The sequence below is a fragment of the Armigeres subalbatus genome, chromosome 3 (genome assembly GCF_024139115.2).
Source record: "Armigeres subalbatus isolate Guangzhou_Male chromosome 3, GZ_Asu_2, whole genome shotgun sequence".
In the NCBI taxonomy this organism is placed as follows: Eukaryota; Metazoa; Arthropoda; class Insecta; order Diptera; family Culicidae; genus Armigeres; species Armigeres subalbatus.
Window position 1 is genome coordinate 207,426,578 of NC_085141.1, and position 20,530 is coordinate 207,447,107.

A 20,530-nucleotide genomic window follows, 5' to 3' on the forward strand; every position below is an offset into this window, starting at 1 on the left:
GTTTGAGTGTAGTTGAAATGACTTTTTCTGTCCCTGGCAGAAAGACTAGAATGATGTTTTTATTTAGGGATCTGCAATCATGTTGCCATAATTTAAAAAAAATGCAACGGCTCATTTTACTCTAAACCTCAAACCCAAATTTCTAGGTAAAATAAAGTTTATCTCTTCGGAGTGTGATAAGTAACGAGGAAAGTAAAAGTGACAACTGGTACAATGGTTAAGTAAATCGTAATGATAGTTTTCACATTTTGATAGAAATAAGATTCCTTTGTTCAATTTCAGTGTATTAATCGTTAATAAATATCTTAACAGTTTTTTTATTAGGTTCCATTATTTTCATCTTATTCTCTACAACATTGCCGATGTATAGTTCTAGCTCAGTTATCATAGTTTATACAAATATTCTTACTATCAGATCTACTGGATAACTTACCACTAGTAATGTGACCATTAACCAAGGGATTTGTACTTTTGTCTTCTGGCAAACTAACATTTCTGGACTTAAGCAAAAACCGATCAATGGACTCTATTCCGACTACTTGCTCATCAATGCCTCGGTTGCTGTAGGTATTCTCTAAGTTCAGTTTGTTTTGCAAAAGCACCGCATCCTTTTGGCCGGTGCTGCCCCCTACGAGGACGGTCGCAGAAGCAGGATCAAAATTTTCATCTGGCTCGGGTGGCTCTAGGCCTGTCAGTACGGATACTGCTTCAGTACTATGTAGATCTAAAAAATGATTATACTGTTCGTTTTCGAGGGGCTTTTCCTTTTCAAGAATTTCATTGAAGGAATCATCTTCAATGGAAATGATCTCTTCATCCATTAGGCTATTGTTATCATCTTGCGGCTGCTTGAGCAGCCCGGACGAAGACGACACAAGGATCGGTTCGGAAATCTCTGAAATCCTCTCGTCTTCCTCGTTGGTTGGTTTACTCAGAGAGATGCACGTTTTTTCATCTAGGGTAAAAGTCGAATCTTGAGAGAAATCGACCCTGGTTGGATCACCCGGAGAGCTGAGTGATGAATCTCTTGGCCAAGGTGGCGCAAATTCGAGGCTCTTTGGTGGTTGCGTACTGCTTTCACTTCCGGTCATTGAACCGGACTCCGTCGTGGTCGTCACCGTAGCCGCAGTAGATGATGATTCATGGCGGGGTGATCGTAGGAAATAGTCGGGAATCTCGCGATCGCGATTGGTCGGTGTGTGTGATTGTGATGGTACTCGCGGTGATAAAATTTCATCCAGCACATCCTCAAAATTGAAAAGCGTATCATTTGAGGCCATAAGTGTTTTGTTTACTCCCATTGCTGTAAGAGATTCCATGCATCCAGTGCTGGGGAATATCAATAGATGAGAGTCTTGTTAAACTTAATTATTTGCATAAACAACCTACCTTGTGCTTTCAACGTAGTGGGAAGCCTCCTTATAGTAGGATGTTTTGTTATAAAATGATTCGTCTTCGCTCTCCTCCATGATCGGAGAAAGAGTTCGCTTGTAATTTATAATCATCTCGTTATCCTTTGCCGATGATGTCGATGGAGCATTACTAGCTTCATCCAAATCTCCGTATTGTATGCCATAATGATTCGGACTGGTATCATTGCTTTATAGAAGAAATGCAAAAGATTTACATTAAAGGTAATACAACATTGCCAAACATAAAAATAAACTTAACCGTACCAACAAAAAAAAACACAAAAGAGGAAAACAAGCTTATCGCAACCTGATACAAGTGTGGAAAACAGAATCTGAAAAACATTCCACCCCGATGAAACGCCGTTTTTCTCAAGTTTTCGAAGAAGGATATGATGATCAACGCGGTCGAAGACAGCCTTTAGGTCTAGATAAATTGCATCAACTTGCTTACCGGTATGAATAACCCGAATACAATGAGTAGGAAACTCCACCTGAATGGTACCAACAAACCGTTTAACCGATGCTGGTCACTAGATATGTACCTACTGCTTACAACTATTTAACAATAAGGCATTAATAATCTCCAAAATCTTCGAACTAGCGCTCAGCGAAGTAGTACCACGATAGTTACTAATATTTTGCTTATCACCTTTCTTGTATATTGGGAATAAAAACGAACTTTTCCAGCTCGTATGGAATACACATTGACGATGTGAATGATTGAAAAGTTTCGTTAGAGGAGTTAGCAGTGCGGATTGACATTTTTTCAGTAATGCTGGTGAAATACCATCCGGGCCAGAACTAAACAGAAACTTTAGCTTATCGATTGCTTTGTCTACTTCCTGTTCTGATATATATGTTATTTCAAAATTGAAGGCGGTACAGGGCCCTCACAGCGTGCTCGAGTTTTGTTGAGTGAGAAATGATTTCGTTGAAAGCACGTTTGAACTGCATTGCCAAAAGTTCGCATTTGTCACCGGCTGGTAGGCCATCTTTTTTTCGTTTTACAAACGACCAAAACTGTTTCGGATTTCTACGAAGCATAAAGAAAGAGATTGTAGTTTCTTTACTCACGACTAGCCTCCCGACTGCCCTTCATCTCTTGTAACCGACGATTACAGTACAGGCGAAGCGAAGCAGAGCGTCGACGTTTCAATAAGCGCAGCCGATTATTAGATCATGGAGGTTTACAAGATGCGCGCCAAGGGGAAACATGTCTGGCAACTGCCTAGAGCACAGAATTGGAGAAAAATTCAACAACATCGTCATCAACGCGGATCAAATCGAGATAGTTCCAGTTTATCGTCAATGCTGCATTCAGTAACTAGAAAATTTCCATCGTATGTAGGGGAGAACGGTCCAAAATGCACCCCTTAAGCTTTTTCGATATTTTCGCCCATATAAACGAAAAAACCCAACCATTTCAACGTATAGGTGCAAAATTTACAAACCCAGCAACATTTCACAATGATCTCCTATTCAAAACAATAAGGTTTTCATGACTTTCTAACGCATTTAAAAATGTTTTAAAAATAGGCCTGGGGCAAAACGCCCGAATGGTGGTCTAAAATGACTCAATTGCATGTAAAATGATGGTGAACGCATGGCTGTTTGTGTTTTCTTAATGGATTGAACGAAAATCTTACGGGTGAGGTGGAAGAATCGCAAATCGTTAATTTTGAGTGAATATGAAAGGATTTTGCTTACTTTTTCCAATGCAGCTCATTAATGAATGACTAATTATGAATTGTAATGGTAATATGCGTACATAAGTGTCTTATAATAGATTATATGAGAGGTTTAATGAGTGAGGCCATTTTGCCTCAGGGGTGCATTTTGGACCGTTCTCCCCTAATAGGTATTGGGCACTAACTCGATCGCAGGATGGTGAGCATCAACCGGACTGGACGTTTCTACGCTTCTACTGCTTCATGCAAAGCATGTGGTAAAAGAATATCGTTAACAAGAACCAGATCGGCACACGGCATCTAGCGTTTAGCAGTGTTAACTTGCGATAGCCCGTGCAGAAAGAATCCATCCAAGAGAGCGGAGCTGGCAGCAGAGAGACGTGAGCTAGTCAAATTGATGGAAATACGGTTAGCATAATCGGCAGACCAGTGTACATCGGAGAGATTTTGAGATAAATTGCTGTGAATTTCTCCGATTGAATCGATGTGTTGAAGAATGGCATCAGTATCATTTTTCCTATCAGGTGGCATATCATAGCATATAGACAATGCCTATACTCACATTAAATACCGATAGTACATAGATACAGCAATCAACACTCCACCGCCCTTTGACTCATTGCTGTTCACTTCATTACGGTCTGAATGCAGAGTAGTGACTTAAAAAATATTTGTGAAGAGAAGATGCGATCATCCAATCAGGTTTCAGTCAATACGATGACGTCATAATCCAACTCACTTACGGCTAGGAAAAACGATTATACTTTTGTTCGCAGTCCACGGACATTTTGATAGCAGACACGAAGACTGGAAGGCGTAAGCTTGTCAGGAAGTTAACTACGAGTGGAATTTTCGTACTTGCCTGACAGCACAGACTGGAAGCCCCTTGCACCACACCCTACTGTAGGACCGCTACGACTGTTGAACGCTGGCTGTATGAACTCGACTACATGGGGAGCGAAGCGGACTACAATGTGCATCCAGGATAATGAACTGGTGTCCTTTGCAAATTTACACTGGAGGTGGATAACGATGATACTGTTCGTGCAGTCTGGAAGCCTCTTCCACCGGACTCTACCGCAGGACCGGAATGACTGTTGAGCGCTGTCTGGAATGCGAATCGTGGCAAAGTAGCTACTGTAGTACCGGAGGTTGTGCGTCTAGGTAAGAATCTGGAGGCATTGGCATGATGAATTGTAGAACGATGCGGATCAGGGAGATTAAGTTTAGCACACCTAGGATTCGAGAAACTATCAGAAACTGAAAGTTTCATTTAATAAGAGTACTTGCCAGTGGTTGGAGTTCGGCAATTCAAACTTATAAGGCAGAGGTTCCCAAACTTTTAGATATGCGACTCACCTAGCAGAATCCCATATTGCTTGCGACCCACCAGGTACCAAATGCATTGATTTTGTGCAATTAGATAAAAATGAGTTCGCGTTAGATTGCACAAATCATAATAAATTGCTTGATATTCAATCATTGTATTTGTCACAAATTTCGTCAATTTTTTTGGATCGGATGTGGTTTGGATTTGGATGGGATTTGAATTGAATTTGGGTTGGATTTGGATTGGATTTGAAATTTATTAAGATTGGATTTGAATTGGATTTCGATTTGATTAGGATTGGAATTAGATTTGGATTAGATTTGAATTAGATTTGGATTGGATTTTAAAAAGATTTGGATTTGATTTAGATTAGATTCGCAATTCCCGACAACAGTGCACCGCATGATGATGAATTTTATCTGCTGCATAATGCTATAGTCTATGATCTTCGAAAATTGGAAAATCGCAGAGTTCTGTGATGCCAACGACATGGAGATCGAGGGATCGATCTTTACAAGGGCACGTGGCACAATGGTCGGAACCCGTGATTTGATGAACTTAATTGTTTTGTGCCCAAACGGCTGATGTGATATAAATAGTGTCTTCAGAGAAAAAAATCACAAAAATATTGCCCATATTTGAGTGGATTTTATTTTTCAATAGTACCTACTATTGAAAAAGTTGAAAATCTAACTTTTTTCACGAACGTGATAAAAAAAAGTTTCTTCGGCAAAGTTGTAGATCTAGCAAAAATATGACATTTTGCTATAAAAACTTTTTTCCTACGACGAATACTTTTGGAGATATGAGCGTTTTTTATGGAAACTTACTTACTATGGCACACCGGGACACAATATTAGGCACAGGTTTGAAGGTTTGGTGAGTGCCTATTTACACATAAATAACTAGAATTGTAACAACAGTGTCTCGCCTTTGACAACTTGTGCTTATTCTGCGTCTCGTATGAGGTGAAGCGTTTCGAATGAAGTGACAATTGTCGATACCTCCCATCTGAAATACACGGATGTTTTACGTGAGTTGTGTCGAAATCGACAATTCTCGGGTCATTCGAGACGCAGAACAAGCACATCTACTCTTTAATTTCATATGCGTATATGCGTATATGCGTATATCGAAAAAGATATGACCTTTCTCGACCTAGTGCGGTTAGATGTTTGACTGCAATGTCGATATGGCTGGGTTCATTTGTCGGTCTGGTCAAATAAATGTTCTTATGGCATAAGAGTACTATTAAGCTAGTTTCTTGGATATACAAATGCATAAATAGTAGATTGGTATAGAATCCTGGAAATTGGTAAATATGAATAAGTAGTTATGTGTAGTGGCGGATGTCACAGAAGAAGACAGGGAGAGAAATGGCAAACATTGTCGAAAAGTTATGTGATAGCTTGTGCTGCAGTGCTGCAGTAGTGATAACTTTTTCGTTGGTGCTAATTAAGTGAATAATTATGTTAAATATTTATATATTTTTAAGCCACATTTATTAAATTGTCCATTGGAAGACAGATGGCGCTTCAACTTTCTTGGGAAAATAATATTAATATCATTGATTTTTTAGTCAATGCCTGGAATGGGAGATCAACAACATCCCATCTTCCCGGGCCGGATTTAGCCGGAAGGGGGCCCCGGGGCCGACAGCTTGTGAGGGCTCCAAAATGTACAAAAAAGGTTAGTTTTGATACATAATATTTGTGGGGGCCCGGGTCCATGCCACTTCCCCCCACCCGGCCCCCTCCTAAATCTGGTCCTACTTCCATATATGCATATAAAATTACGGAGAAGTGTATAATAATGTCCTGTGGGGGAAAAACAGGTTTAAAAAATGTGCGTGTCAAGCTGAGCCGAGATCTAGCTGAAAGTGCAAGCCAATTCTCTAAGGCAACATGAAAACGCAGAACAAAATTTGGCCTTTCAGGTGGCGCACACTTTGATTATTATTTTCTTGTTTTAAATTTAATTGTTGTCTGACGACAGTATTTATTTAATTTGATGCGTTTCGAGGGCTCCCTCTCAGGTACTGTCGAAGTCGACCCTAGTGGTTTGTGTGTGAATTGGCACTCACTGAACCATCCCACCTTCAAACCATAAAGTAAAAACTTTCAAAAATGTGGCTGACATTGTGTCCCGGTGTGCCACCCTCTCCCCTATACGTATCTTATTGAAAAATAGTGTGTTTTTCTAAAGAAAACTCTATACTTTTGAATTACACCAATTCTTCGTTTATGAATTGGCACTCACGAAACTTTCACTACTTTATAGTATGAAGTCTGAACTTTCAGAAGAGTACTTGACATTGTGATTCGGTTTGCCACCTTCTCCCCTATACGCAATTGTAATCAGTGTGAAATTGACTTTAAAAGTTTCATAACTTTTGATATAGTTGTCGTAGCAAAGTTTTATATTTATCAAAACGCGTAGTTTTTTAGTGCTCACATTTTTGTAGAACATCACAAATCTGAGTTTTGTTTAGAAAAAAAGTTATACCAAAAATTCTAAATTTAAGGGAGTTTCCATAAAAAACGCTCATATCTCCAAAAGTATTCATCGTAGGAAAAAAGTTTCTATAGCTAAATGTCATATTTTTGCTAGATCTACAACTTTGCCGAAGAAACTTTTTTTTGTCACGTTTGTGAAAAAAGTTAGATTTTCAACTTTTTCAATTGTAGGTACTATTGAAAAATAAAATCCACTCAAATATGGGCAATATTTTTGTGATTTTTTTCTCTGAAGACACTATTTAGATCATTTCAGCGGGTTCCGACCATTGTGCGTGGGTCTTACGTGACGGCTTAGCCGAAAGTAAAATCGACCACATCTGCAGCATCCAAAAATAGAAACGGAGCCTTCTTTTCATTTCCTCCTCATTGGCAAAATACTTTGCATTGCGCTGATTTGTTGCAGAAAAAGAGAGTTGAACAATGTTTCAACACACGCTGACTGAAGAAAGCCACGATCCTTCGTTGAAGAACTGGGGATAGTAGATCACCGATGAGACATGGAAGCGAAGATAAGTCAAAGCCGCGATTAGCCAACAAAAATCAGTAAACAAGCATAACACTGTAACCCAGTTGGACAGAGCTCGTAGCATCCAGAAACCTGGCAACAGGTTAAGACGATAGCTGGGACCGTATCGCTAGGGGTGGATATCTGTCAAGTAGCATCACATTACTCGTGATGCATTCACAAGAAAACGGCCTCAATCTACATCAACACACCAAACGTTCCGTGCTATTGACCCACATGGAGGGCTGGGACCTGTTATTTTGTCAACAACTATGGACCCAAGGACTAGGATGGGATGATCCATTCCGTCATTACCAACTCAAATAGACGATCAACGGAAGCTGATTTGATCCGGACTTCGTATACCTGTAAAGTCTGAAGATGGATGGAACTGCAGAAATTATTTTAAGCAGAAATCTGCTAACAAGCGATAGAATACTGGATTCCATCAAAACACGACTGCAGAGGCGAGCCCAAAGGCGACTAAAGGCGACGTGATCCAATTGATTCAAATTTAGTTTTAGTTCAAATTTAGAAATCACATAAGTCGATCAAAATCTCTTATGACAACAGGTTGGTCGAGGAAACATACAGGTTTTCCAAATCGATCGTTTGCACGATCTGTAGTGCGTAAATCCCTAAATAAATAGATAAAGATATCCGATCAATGTGACTTTTCAACAGTAGAATTAATTCTCAGTATAAAGATAACATTGGAGGTTCGTTTAAAGAAAATAAAATGGGTCGTTGAACTGAAGCTTTGACGGCCATCGTTTAGAATGAGATTATGCGTTTTTCTGTATTGCCAATACGGATGTAAAATTATACTTACTCTGGGTAGCATTCAGTGGCTTCCTTGACGCCCTGTATAGAAGAGAAATGTTTATTTTATTATATTGAATCATTCACTTTATGGTAATGAAAGTATTTTGAACCACTTAACTACAGTTTTGACCTTCATATCACTGGTTCTATCACAAAATTCTCCTTTTCTTTACATGGTAGTGATACTGCTTTTCCCATGTTGAGACAAGACACCAATCTTTTTAGTTTGAACCACAATTTTCTTCGTAACTTTTTAACAAAGTGTCGGATTTTATCAAATCTAATAGTGATCAACTAGTTTTTGTACCCTGTTGACAGCAGCCATAAGAATAAAGTGTAAGCGGTAAATTGTTTCTCTGTATGACGGCTCAAACATCATGATTTTGCAACATATAAATAAAAGTAGGGTGTATACAAGGTTCCAAGGCCACCTGGACTTTTGGGTTGGGTTTAAATAAAACGAATGATGGCTCAAACTTCCTGATTTCAGTAAATATCTATAAAGAAAATTGTTTCAACGTTTCCAAGGCCAATCAAAAGTTACACGCCATGTCGACCACGATCCGTAGGGCGTGTAATCACAACAGAATCTGGAATAGCCCTAGATTTTATGGAAATCTGTAGGGAAATACAAGTTGTTGTGAAAGCATCGATCAAGAATTTTGCTGATGCAATCAGCAAGTATGGAAACGATAACACTCCAAGTCTTCAAACTTTCAATACAGCTAGTTTTTGAAGCGAAAATATGGCACTTAGGGCCGATTTCTTCACCCCCGCTTAGGCGGTAAACCCAGTTTAAGCGTATGGGTAAGCACGGTTTAAGAGATAAGCGGAGGTGAAGAAATTGGTCCTTAGTGTACGAGGAAGGCAAAACTGATCAATTGCGCAAATGTGCACAATCCTGTTGATGGATCAAAATACACCCGTTACCCTGAATTATACAAACCTGTGCATGTGGAAGCATTTCTGCCAACTGTTTCCGCAGCAAATCGTACGTCGAATCGAGATTATCATCTTCCGGCACCTCGTACGTTTCATTGCCATCGCCACATTCGTGAGCAGCATACATGCCACGGCTACATCCAGGCTGGGCATGCAAAAACCAACCCTCGTCATATGTGTTGTTGCTGAAGTAATCCTCGTCGGGTTGATGTCCCTGTAGATTCAAACCCCCGCCAGCGGCCTCACAGGCCGATGCGCTGGCAGAAAGCCACCGATCCCAGTCGGCAGTCGTTGGGCAGCCCAGTTCGATAGGGGTATTCATTGGCGTTGCAGTGGGCTTATCAGACGCTGCATCATCCACCACTAACATAGGATCGACCATTATTTCAGGCAGGGTTGTATCTCCTGCTTCTCGAATAAATGTATCTGATGGATTCGGCAAGTTTTGGGAGATATTAATTTGAGAAATAGAAACTGTTTTATTGATGGGATATATTTGAACAAGATCGTCACGATCATCATCATCATCGGCATTGGTAACATTTGGCTTGTTAAAAGTAGTAAAAGCATTTTCACATTCTTCCGGATGTGGTTTGGCATCACTGGTTGTGGAGTCTTCAAGTTTTTCGACACCATCGCCCTTCACATATGTTTCTTCGCTTGCATCACAGAACAAGGCTTGTTTAGCCAATGGCAATTCATTCTTCACTGCATCGAATGTTCGCCTAGCCAAAAAAGGCGTACTACATTCCAAAACCACACCGCTGTTGAAATCATTAAAATCATCATCCTGTAGCGGAACCTCCGCTTCCACACTTTCCTTCTCTTCACATTCCTTGATCTCCTCAATTCGGCTTTGACATAAAAGTAGAATTTCGTCCACTAGTTTGGTGGCTTCATCACGGATCAAATCGTGCATCATCATGTCCGGAGTGGTAATCTTTTCACTAATCTCAATTTCATCCATGCCACTGTCGGAGGACGAATTCTTTCCATCAAACAATGCATTCCTGACTTCCACATTATTCCTTTGGTCTAATTGTTTTTCCATGTCTTCCGGATAACCGACAACAAATTCAGATTCATCGTTGCTATCATCACTCTCATCTTCTCCATCAATGGCAATATCCAAGGCGCGCAGCGCCTCCTCTATACTATTGGTCTCATGCACGGACGAATTATCCTCCAAACTGTCCATCGGTGTGACATCCTCTTGTATCCCGCCGTCCTTGGTCGTTCCGGTCGTTGCCGCTGACGTGGTTTCTTCGCAAAAACTGGTTCCCCTTTCGCTGATACTAATGGTAACATCATCCAATCGGGTTGGTGGTTGGATAGAAATGTTCAACGGACTTGAATCATCCTCTTCCTCTAGGCCGCCGGTTTCCAAATCCGTAGAGCAACGATCAATCAATGGTTTATCATCGCCAAATCCAACCGAATTTCTAAGCGATGCGGTTTCCTGCTCCATTGAATAGCTGGTTTTAGTTCCCGGTAAGGGAGAAGCGGAGCTCAACGATTCCTTGCTAGTGGACAGAAGCATGTTCGAGTTGGAATCCTCATTGTCATCCCCATGTAACGTCACTTTTGGCAGATCCTGCTGCTGTTGCGAAGACACGCTTTCCTTTCTCACGTGGCGAGCCGACTGGGACTTGGCCGCGTATGTTTCATTCTGGTATTGCAGCAAGTGATAGTTTTCGATTCCGTCCAGATCGTGAGATGAAACGGACTCATTCTGATACTGACCTGTTTGGTCCAGAAGGTTATCGGTCGATAACTGAAAATAGTTTATAGTTAAACTAACAGCAATTTGATAGAGTTCAAAAGTACAATAAAGACATACGTTAGTAGGGCTACTGGGTATTATAGCACCGGATTTTTTTGCATCCAAAGAGTTAAGCGATTTCAAAATGGGATACTCGGTATTTTTGACCTCTTCTATGTTACCATCGTTCTCGAACTTCTGAAATGATGAAACGGTATAGTGAAAATGATTCAGCTCTATAAATAGTAAACTACAGTTTACCTTAAAATGGCCTTTTTTCTTCTTACAGAACACACACATGCCAATGAAGGCACCAACTCCGATACATGTGAGCACACCAAGCAAGGCTACATTTCTTTCACCTGAAATAAAAAATATTATAATTTTGGAGAATGTCTGATTTGCTTACTGGTGGTGATATAAAATAAATTATCCTGCAATGCAATAATGGTTAGGGTAGTGGTTCCTCCAGACATAGATGAAAAATTTGTTTGAGAAACTAAATAAGGCCGGAACAAATATTTTCGTGTCTTTATTTTATTATTTGAGGGGAAATTCAATTCTTAAAAAACACCGGTAAGTAGTTAATTTGTTTGTTCACCCACTTTGTTATGCAAAGACCAACATGAGGACAAAAGAAGGAATCTGTATTTGCTCCGGCCCATCTCTATTTCTTATAATCCCGAGGAAACAACAAAAACCTGTTTTTAACAAATTAGCCTCATTTTTTCCCATTTTTTCGATGCAGGCAAAACTCAACGCTTGTGGGCATTTGCAGTTTAGTGATTGCAAGCAATGATCCGTAACCGTCCTTTCAAATGCAGACATATGTATCCAACAAACAAGACATTTTCAGTACATCGGACTTTTGGCCAAAATATGCAATTTTTCAGAAAAACGGTTCAAATGCATTTTAGCGCATTATATAAAAACAAAATGATCAACTTTTACGATATTGGATCTCAGTTGTACATTCTCAATTTAGCTGAAAATTTATATCTTGATTTTATTCTTTGCAATACCAAAGTCTTGACCAGTTTCAATCAGAGTAAAAAAAAATATTTCGGTGAAACCAAAATTAATGTAATCAACAAAAAAAATGTCTTGAAAACTAAAGCGAAGGTACCTTTGCAGAATATGTTTTTATTCTACAACCCATAGAACTCTAAAGGTCGAAACGGAACCGAAACGACCGTTATTATCAAAGCAGTATAAATGAAAATCAATTATTTTTTCAGCATTATGTGCTTAAATATTTCCTCATCACCTAGAAAGAACATTCTAGCTTATTGGATGTGTTTGTTTTGTTTGATTTTTAGTTTTATTTTGTACTTTCTTTTGGTTACCTCTTACGGACATTTGCTCCGAGGCTGGCTGCACGCGGGAGAACCAGAACCAAGAGGTCGGGGAAGAACATCGCTCGGGGAAGGGACATACTTTGACCAATAAACGAAGCAGCTGTTTGGTGTTTGATGCTTAGCTTTACTAATATTCCCAATAATATAAATGCCACCACTCGTAGCAGCGATAGCTACTTATTAAGATAATGAATATTGTCTCTCAGTCATCTTTGTAATGAATTTGCTTTGATATTAAAAACAATAGACATTGATTTATATTGAAACTAAATTACCTTACAAACCAGTTTTAAAAAAGATGATTTTATGATGCTCATATTTACTATAGGTACATAAGAAGCGATGCGAGACAACACGAGAAAGGATCATTATGTATACTAAAAATGTCTTGAATTTCGTTTATCATAGGACGAGTTTGTACAATTCCATTAAAAACACTGAAGACGTCTTTACTAGTTTTAAGGTCAAAATACGTTTCTGAAATAATCATATTATAACAAGTTAAGACATTCTACTAAAAGTCAACATAATGTTCTGAATTTATTTAAAACGGTCGAAATCTATTTTACATTTCTAGAAGAAAAAACCCAGTTCAAACAAACGGCGCTTCCCATAAAGAAATAAATTTTTGACTTGAAACTATTTAATAACTCCTGGTGATCTTACCCCTCTTTCCCCTAATCAATTAATTCACGATACAGAAATCATCGTGTCTATTCGTGTTTGATCATCACTTTATTCACTACTATCAGTCGGACCGTCGGACTATCCCAGCTCTCTGCAGTTGATTCATCGCGTTCAGCAGCTGACAACCGTCAATGTCTCAAGGGATTTCTACATGCAATTGATTAGACACACGCGATTATAGCTTTGACTTTTGGTAGCCAGTTCGCATGACCTCACCCATTCTTGTGTCTTATGATTTGAACTTTCTTATTATAGACTGCCTGTGAGCTATATTATGCAATAATTTATTGAACGTTCCAAAATCTCACTTTGATCGAAATATCAATGAAGTAATTACCTGCAACACACATAGCTGAAAATTTATAAAATATCCGAATCTTATAATGAACGGTATGTAGAATGTTAACTTATCTCATGCTTTTCTTTTGGAACTGCTAAATATAGGGTAAGGTGAGGCAAGATGGGTTACGGGGTAAGATAGGTCAGTGCCCTTTTTAAGCAACATAAATTTAAATTTTAATATAGTTGAGCTTGCGCTGATATTTCCTAAACTTTTAATGTTCAAGTAAAACAGGCCATTTACGACTTTTTAAGTGCTTCAAATTGTTGGATAAGGCGTTACACCCTCAGAGCCAAATTTTTAGAAAAAATTTTTTGTTGGATCCTTCAAATATTAAAAAAAAAATTACATAGTCTTTCCTTCCTCGAAATCCATGGGACTAACGAATCAGCCCTTCTCATTAAAGTCTAAAAACGTTATGGCCAACGCATTCACTTTTATGTTTCTAGCGTTTCCCATTCAAATTGATAAGCGTATCGGCGTGATAGGTGCCGGAGTTGCAAATTATACTCATGACAACAACATTTAAGTAAGCCGAAATTTCCAAATAATCATGCATTCATCTGTTAGTTCTATTTATTTAAGGGGCTGTTGTGATAGAATTTATAACCACACTCGGACAGCATGTATTATTTAACAGTAGACATGGCAGAAATAAACAGCACATCATTTTCATCATTTATTTATTTATTTTCAGACAAAGCCCGGTGTGGCCTGTGCACTGCATAAAAGTCTTCTGCATTAACTCTTAAAAGGCCGGGACGACAGTTACCTCCTTCAAAGTGCAGTAAAGCGTTGACCAAATTTCATGACCCCGGAGAACTGAGCAGAATGACCTGCGCTTGATTTGGAACAAGCATTGCGCTTCTTCTTCATTGTAGATCAGACGACCTGAACTCATGAACGTTTTGATAGCGACCTGAACGGGAAGGGTTTGGATAGCTGCCGAAAACATTTTGGAGGCAGTTGTTGCGTAGGTCTCACGGGCCGAACTTCAGAACATTTCGCGCATTCTAGAATGTCATTATGGGGCACGCAGAAAAATTTCCAATAATCCATTTGATTTCTTTGAACTGAGCAGGACGACCTGAGCTTGATTTGAAACAATCATTGCGCTTCTAATTGATTGTAGATCTGACGACCTGAACTCAAGAACGTTTTAGATGGCCTTCAGTGTATTGAAATGCAGAAAGATCGGTATAACATTTCTTGGCAGGTATCCAAGTATCTGTTGGAAAGGGTTCTGATAGCTGTCGAAAACATTTTGGAGGCCGTTGTTGCGTAAGTCTTACGAGCCGAACTTCAGAACATTTTGCGCATTTTAGAATGTCATTATTGAGCACGCAGCAAAATTTCCAATAAGTCATTTGATTTCTTCGAACTGAGAAGGACGATTTGAGTTTGATTTGAAACAAGCATTTTGCTTCTACTTGATTGTAGATCTGACGACCCTGAACGTTTTGGATAGCCTTCAGTGTATTGAAATGCAAAAAGATCGGTATAACGTTTCCTGGCAGGTATCCAAGGATCTGTTGGGAAGGGTTTTGATAGCTGCCGAAAACATTTTCGAGGCAGTTGTTGCGTAGGTTTTACGAGCCGAAATTCAGAACATTTCGCGCATTCTAGAATGTCATTATGGGGCACACTGCAAAATTTCCAATAAGCAAGTCATTTGATTTCTTAGAACTGAGCAGGATGACCTGAGCTTGATTTGAAACAATCATTGCGCTTCTACTTGATTGTAGATCTGACGACCTGAATATACAATGCCATATGAAGTGACATCCAGCCGGTACGATAGGGAGGCAGATTGACAAGAGAGTGCAGAACAATAGAGACGAGTTGATAAGTGAGAATTGCTAGATAGATTATCCACGTTTCGAGTGCTGGTAGTTTCCAATCTAAATAATTTATCATTTCTCCCATTTAAAAGCTCATTATTCAAGCTGGTATAAAAAGTGTCCCTTTTTTTAATATTTAGGTAAAATTTCCTACAGCTGCTCAATTGAATTCGCTTAATTGAATATATAAAAATCACTTTGTTATTACAGAACAAATCTTAGGTTAAGGCTCTATAAACCGTAATCAATTTTACAATGACGATGATTTTCAGTCATTCTCACTAATACTAATGCAAATTTATCATAAAATGAATATTTTGCTGCTATTTTTCGACTTTCTTTAGTCACTGCATAATCATTGCATTTTTAAATGATTTGTTCACTTACCTAACTAGGGTAATTCGCCAAATGTTGAACGGCTAATTTCTTCGCCTATTGTTGAACGCACGTGCATTTCTTATGGGCGTTCAACAATAGGCAAGAATTTTAGTCGTTCAACATTTGGCGGTTTCCCCTAATTATTATTTGAAAAAACAGCTAAAAAATCACTCAAAACTGTTTTTTTTTTCCTATCGAACACATACATACAGTTATCGTTAACTCACAATTAATTTTTTATTTGATTTATTCTGGCCGTTTTCTAGATTTAATCACTCCTAAACACAATTCACTAATCAAGTTCCACTTATTTCTTCAACCTTGAAACGTAATTTCTTCACTTCACGTCGAAAAACAAAAGAAAACTGCTTCAGAAAAATCGAAGTGAGACACAAACTTGACGACCGTATTGCGAATGCAGCAACATTCGGAATTCTCAAATTCACTAGCGCAACAAGTGAAATTGTGCGCTCACAATCTAGGTAGTGCAACTTCGTTCTATCGCAGCAATACATCGAATACCCTAGCCGACACACAAACAACTCAATGCCTGCACAAGCAAATAATCAGGGGTCTGCCAAGCGGCCATGTTTCTGATGCCAGCATCAAAATCATCGATTAATTTAATACGAAGTCGTAATCATAATCGTTGAAACCTGCCATTGAAAATATATTTTAAATATCACAATATTCTGGCGAAGTAGAGCTCTTTGAGCCGATTGAAATATGAAAATTTATTAAAGACATCAATGTTCTTGTTGAAATACACCTCGCATTCATATTTCGCACAAGTTCTTGAAAAATGATGAAAAATAATTTCGTCTATTTGTTAAAAAATCACTTCGGAATAGTGGTTTGTTTACAAAATAGAATTGTCAGTGGGAAACCCAATAACAATAGAACAATGGGAAACTCAAAGATGTTGGCTATTGTCAAACTTAGAGGGTAGGATTGGGGTTGCCAGATACCTGCAAATAATCGTCTCTTCATCGTTGCCAGATTCATTTATTCAAATAATTATTGCGGTTTGTTAAATTTGCTAAAAATTCAGGAAAAAAATATTGAACAATGTTAAGCTAGCTTCTGTTGGATGGCTAGTGGTGTATACATTCTTTTAAAACTTTAATATTACAATAGATTACATATATCATAAACATTTATTGTGATGTAAAATAAACATCTTGTCATGTCTGGCAACTTAATGTAACAGCTGACTTATATTTACCACACCATTTCCACCCACTCCAGATATAAACAACATTTACGCAGCGCGAACGTGACTTGTTCCGAGGCACGAAATGAAGTAATCTTGGGACTGAGCAAAGTACGAAGCGGCAAAGTATGAAAAACTTAGGCTTAGGCTTAGGAAGCTTTTCTGGAGCACCACATCTTTGATTACTCGTATTGCAAGGACGGCGAAGAGAATCAAAATTCAGTGCAGGGTTGTTACGTAGATTCCGCCGACTAAAATCAAATCAGCACCATTTCCGCGCAGGTGTTTATAAAATTCTGGATCAACACGTGCAAAATTTACAATATTTTGAATGTTTTCATTTCAGCTCGATTATGAAATACAATCTGAATATACACGGCCCTGCTCGGGAGTGATCACATTTGTATGGAAGGTATCATACCGTTTTAATTTTTGGTGTCCGAAATAATTTCGTTTTTCAACTCGCACCACAAAATAACACTGTCCAAATTCGAGTCAAGTATGAAGTTGAGGTCGAAATACGTATATGTTAAAGTTACAATCAAGTAATGAAATTAAATGGGATAGTACGAACCCGTCTTATGACAAGTGACTGTCCAAAGTCCAAAGTTTGAGTTGAGCAAAACTGTGGTTGAGAAGTATTTGGCGAATATACACATATTATTCAAAACTAAACTGCCCACAAACGCATGTTTGTTTCATATGAATAAGAAATCCAGCAAAAATGGGTCTGATAAGCCATGAAGATTTTTTTTCTCATTCCCAATACACTAAACAGTTTTACCATCGTCGGGGGTGACAATAGGTCAAATAGGGGTGAGAATAGGTCACTGTTTCAACTACTTAGCATGCTAGTCGAATAAATTGATTGTATCTGAAGGCAAGAAGGCCAAAATATATTTGCTCTGCTCCAGACCTCCAGACTGCAGCTGAGACCGATGACCCATTATTACCCCCGATGACGGCATTTTTCGCATTTTCATGTGAAATTTTCACTCCTCTCACTAAGGGTATGTTTCAATTAGATAATTAAACTGAAATTAAACTTAAAAGTGACATTTCAATAATTATCGAATAACCCTGCTCGAAGAGCAAGATTACTTTTGACAGATATCGAATCATTTTTCATCGATGTCCTATTGGAATTGCTGGGTAGCACCAGCCATTCTTATAACGGGGTATTTTTTTAATTTTCGAACTGTCACTTTTAAGTTTAATTCTCCAAATGAGACAGACCCTAATTAATATTTAATTAATTTGTCAAAAACAGTCAAAACTGATTTTCTTAAAACTTCCTATAAAATCATATCCTCTGTTTGCAAAACTACACGTTCTTTACCAAGATTAGACCATAAAAAACTTGTCACGAAATCATAGCAAAATTTAATTTTTTGTTCAAATATAAAAGCCGCAAAACTCTTAAGCTCTACTGTGAACTTCAATTGTCCTCGAATTCTGACCTGACCAGTGTTCAGGATAACGATTTTGAGAATATTACAATGCTTAGTCAATGTTAGCTAATAGCCTATTCAGATTACGCCATTAATGACATAATAATTGGCGTTTCAGGGTAAATACGCTTTATGATGTCATTATTTACGTAATATTCCATACATTTTGCGCTGTCAAAAGATACCCGCTAAAAAGAGAAATAATGAATTTATTACGAACAATTATTACGAGAGAGCTTTCGAGAGAGCTTTCGTTCGGGTCTGTCTCATTTTGAGAATTAAACTGAAATTAAACTTAAAAGTGACATTTCAATAATTATCAAATAACCCTGCTCGCAGAGCAAGATTACTTTTGACAGATATCGAATCATTTTGCATCGATGTCTTATTGGAATTGCTGGGTAGCACCAGCCATTCTTATGACTGGGTTATTTGCTAATTTTTGAACTGTCACTTTTAAGTTTAATTATCCAAATGAGACAGAGCCTAACTGGGATGCAGGGAGAAATTCAACAAAACAAAACTGACAAGCGTCACGCTCTCTTTGCCAGAGGGAAAATTCTCTCTGTTTTCATTTCGTTTCGTAGTTGACAGTCATGCTCTTTCTGTCGCAGCAGGGTCGAATGCATGTTTGAAATCTTCTGAGCGCTGAAGAATAACTCGGATTGTGATGGTTTTGTGGAAAGCATTTTATATGATGAAAAATAATGATGATAATTATTTATTCTCCACTTATTCAACATGAATTGTTTCAAAAACAGATGCTCTCTAGAATTAACATGAAGTATTTAACTTAAACCTAGATTTAATAGAACAAATCGAATAAATTTTCAAAGTTCAAGGGCCAATGCGGAAGACAATTTAAAACGTAGGAATGGTTGTAAAACGAATATATTTGATGAATAAACATGATTTCATAAATTGTTTCAATTCTGCTCCTTGAATGGCTTAATATACTTTGGTTTTCGTGGGACAACTGTACGATTTGAATGGGATGTATATATAAAGTAGAATAACCTTAAATAAAACGTGGATTGGTAATGCATTAATTCATCCAAAATCCAGTTTAAATTATATCACATTCACACGATTCGATTTTGTTAGAAGCTGTATAATTGATTGTCGAGTAGAACGCAATGGTTCAGTTTCCATTTTTGAAAAAAAAAATACTGAGTTGCCCTTCATACATGGAGATACAGGTGGAAATACATTTTAGTTCGATAATATTTCTTGAAAATTGGTCCAATCGTCCTTTTTTTTATTTATTTGTGAGAATTCCCAAAAGTATCTAAATTTTTCTATCAAATCTCCGTTCGATCATAGTACAAAATCAAAATACTTTTTAAACTTAAAAATAAATTGAGGAATAGTCTGATTCCCCGAAGAACGGCGCACCCAACTAATGAATGTAGCTTCGCTCATTATCCTTAATGAGAGCTTCAAATCAAGACAAAATTTTCAAAACGACTTATCTGCTTTTGTAAACAAAGAGTCAAACGAAGATTTGACGAATCTGATAGCTCTCCCACGCAAACCAACACCATCAATAGGTAGGTGAAGGATTCCGCTACCTGTTGATGGTGTTGATTTGCGTGGGAGAGCTATCAGATTCGTCAAATCGTCGTTTGAATCTTTGTTTACAAAAGCAGATAAGTCGTTTTGAAAATTTTGTCTTGAAATATTCTTCGAAAATCCTTTTCATATCACCTTTTCATATTTTTTTTTATATTTTTTTTCGTAGAAACTTTGTTCAGAAAAAAATGTTCGATTGTCGCCACACAAATCAAGCATAATTTTTCATAACGACGTATGTAACAAAAGTAAACAAAACGGGGTTTTTAATACAACGTGACAATCACACGCGGCTTTATATAATACGCATCGATTTTACTGATTTCAGATCTTAAAATTCTTTAATTCAATCTTTTTGCGAATCGACGTATGTAAACATTTCTATTTTGAAGTCTCACTGTTACATACGTCGCTTTTACAAATGGAAACTCAGAGCGACCTTTGTAACAAAAAATCAAAACAAAACAAAACTGCAGTTGCGTCAATCGTGCACTATGGAAAACCGACCAATGTACACCGACGTACGTGTAGCATACCGGTGTATGTAATATTTTATCGTTTTTCACATTGAATTTGAATGAACTGAGCTTTACTGTGAAGCACGCTTATTACGTGTCTTGTAATGATGCATGCCAGCGGAAAAAAGTATTGAAAAAAGATTTAGTTTTAAAACAGTTTTAGAAAAAGTTTTGCCAACTTTCTGCAAA

At 38.0% G+C, this 20,530-nt stretch overlaps 1 protein-coding gene across 2 annotated transcripts in view; it reads right to left on the reverse strand.

Annotated features, from left to right (window-relative positions):
• Window positions 1-267: 267 nt before the first annotated feature.
• Window positions 268-20,530, reverse strand: part of LOC134227666 (uncharacterized) — a 30,612-nt gene continuing 10,349 nt past the window's right edge. Inside the window, exons 2-7 of one of the 2 annotated variants that reach the window (XM_062709327.1) lie at window positions 11,245-11,345; window positions 11,062-11,178; window positions 9,226-10,995; window positions 8,287-8,318; window positions 1,390-1,599; window positions 268-1,329 (exon numbers count right to left, since the gene is read on the reverse strand). In XM_062709327.1, coding sequence (XP_062565311.1) covers window positions 378-1,329; window positions 1,390-1,599; window positions 8,287-8,318; window positions 9,226-10,995; window positions 11,062-11,178; window positions 11,245-11,345 — 3,182 coding nt within the window. In that variant the 3' untranslated portion in view covers window positions 268-377. Of the gene's footprint in view, window positions 1,330-1,389; window positions 1,600-8,286; window positions 8,319-9,225; window positions 10,996-11,061; window positions 11,182-11,244; window positions 11,346-20,530 lie in introns of both variants that reach the window. The other variant, XM_062709325.1, reaches the window with a different exon arrangement.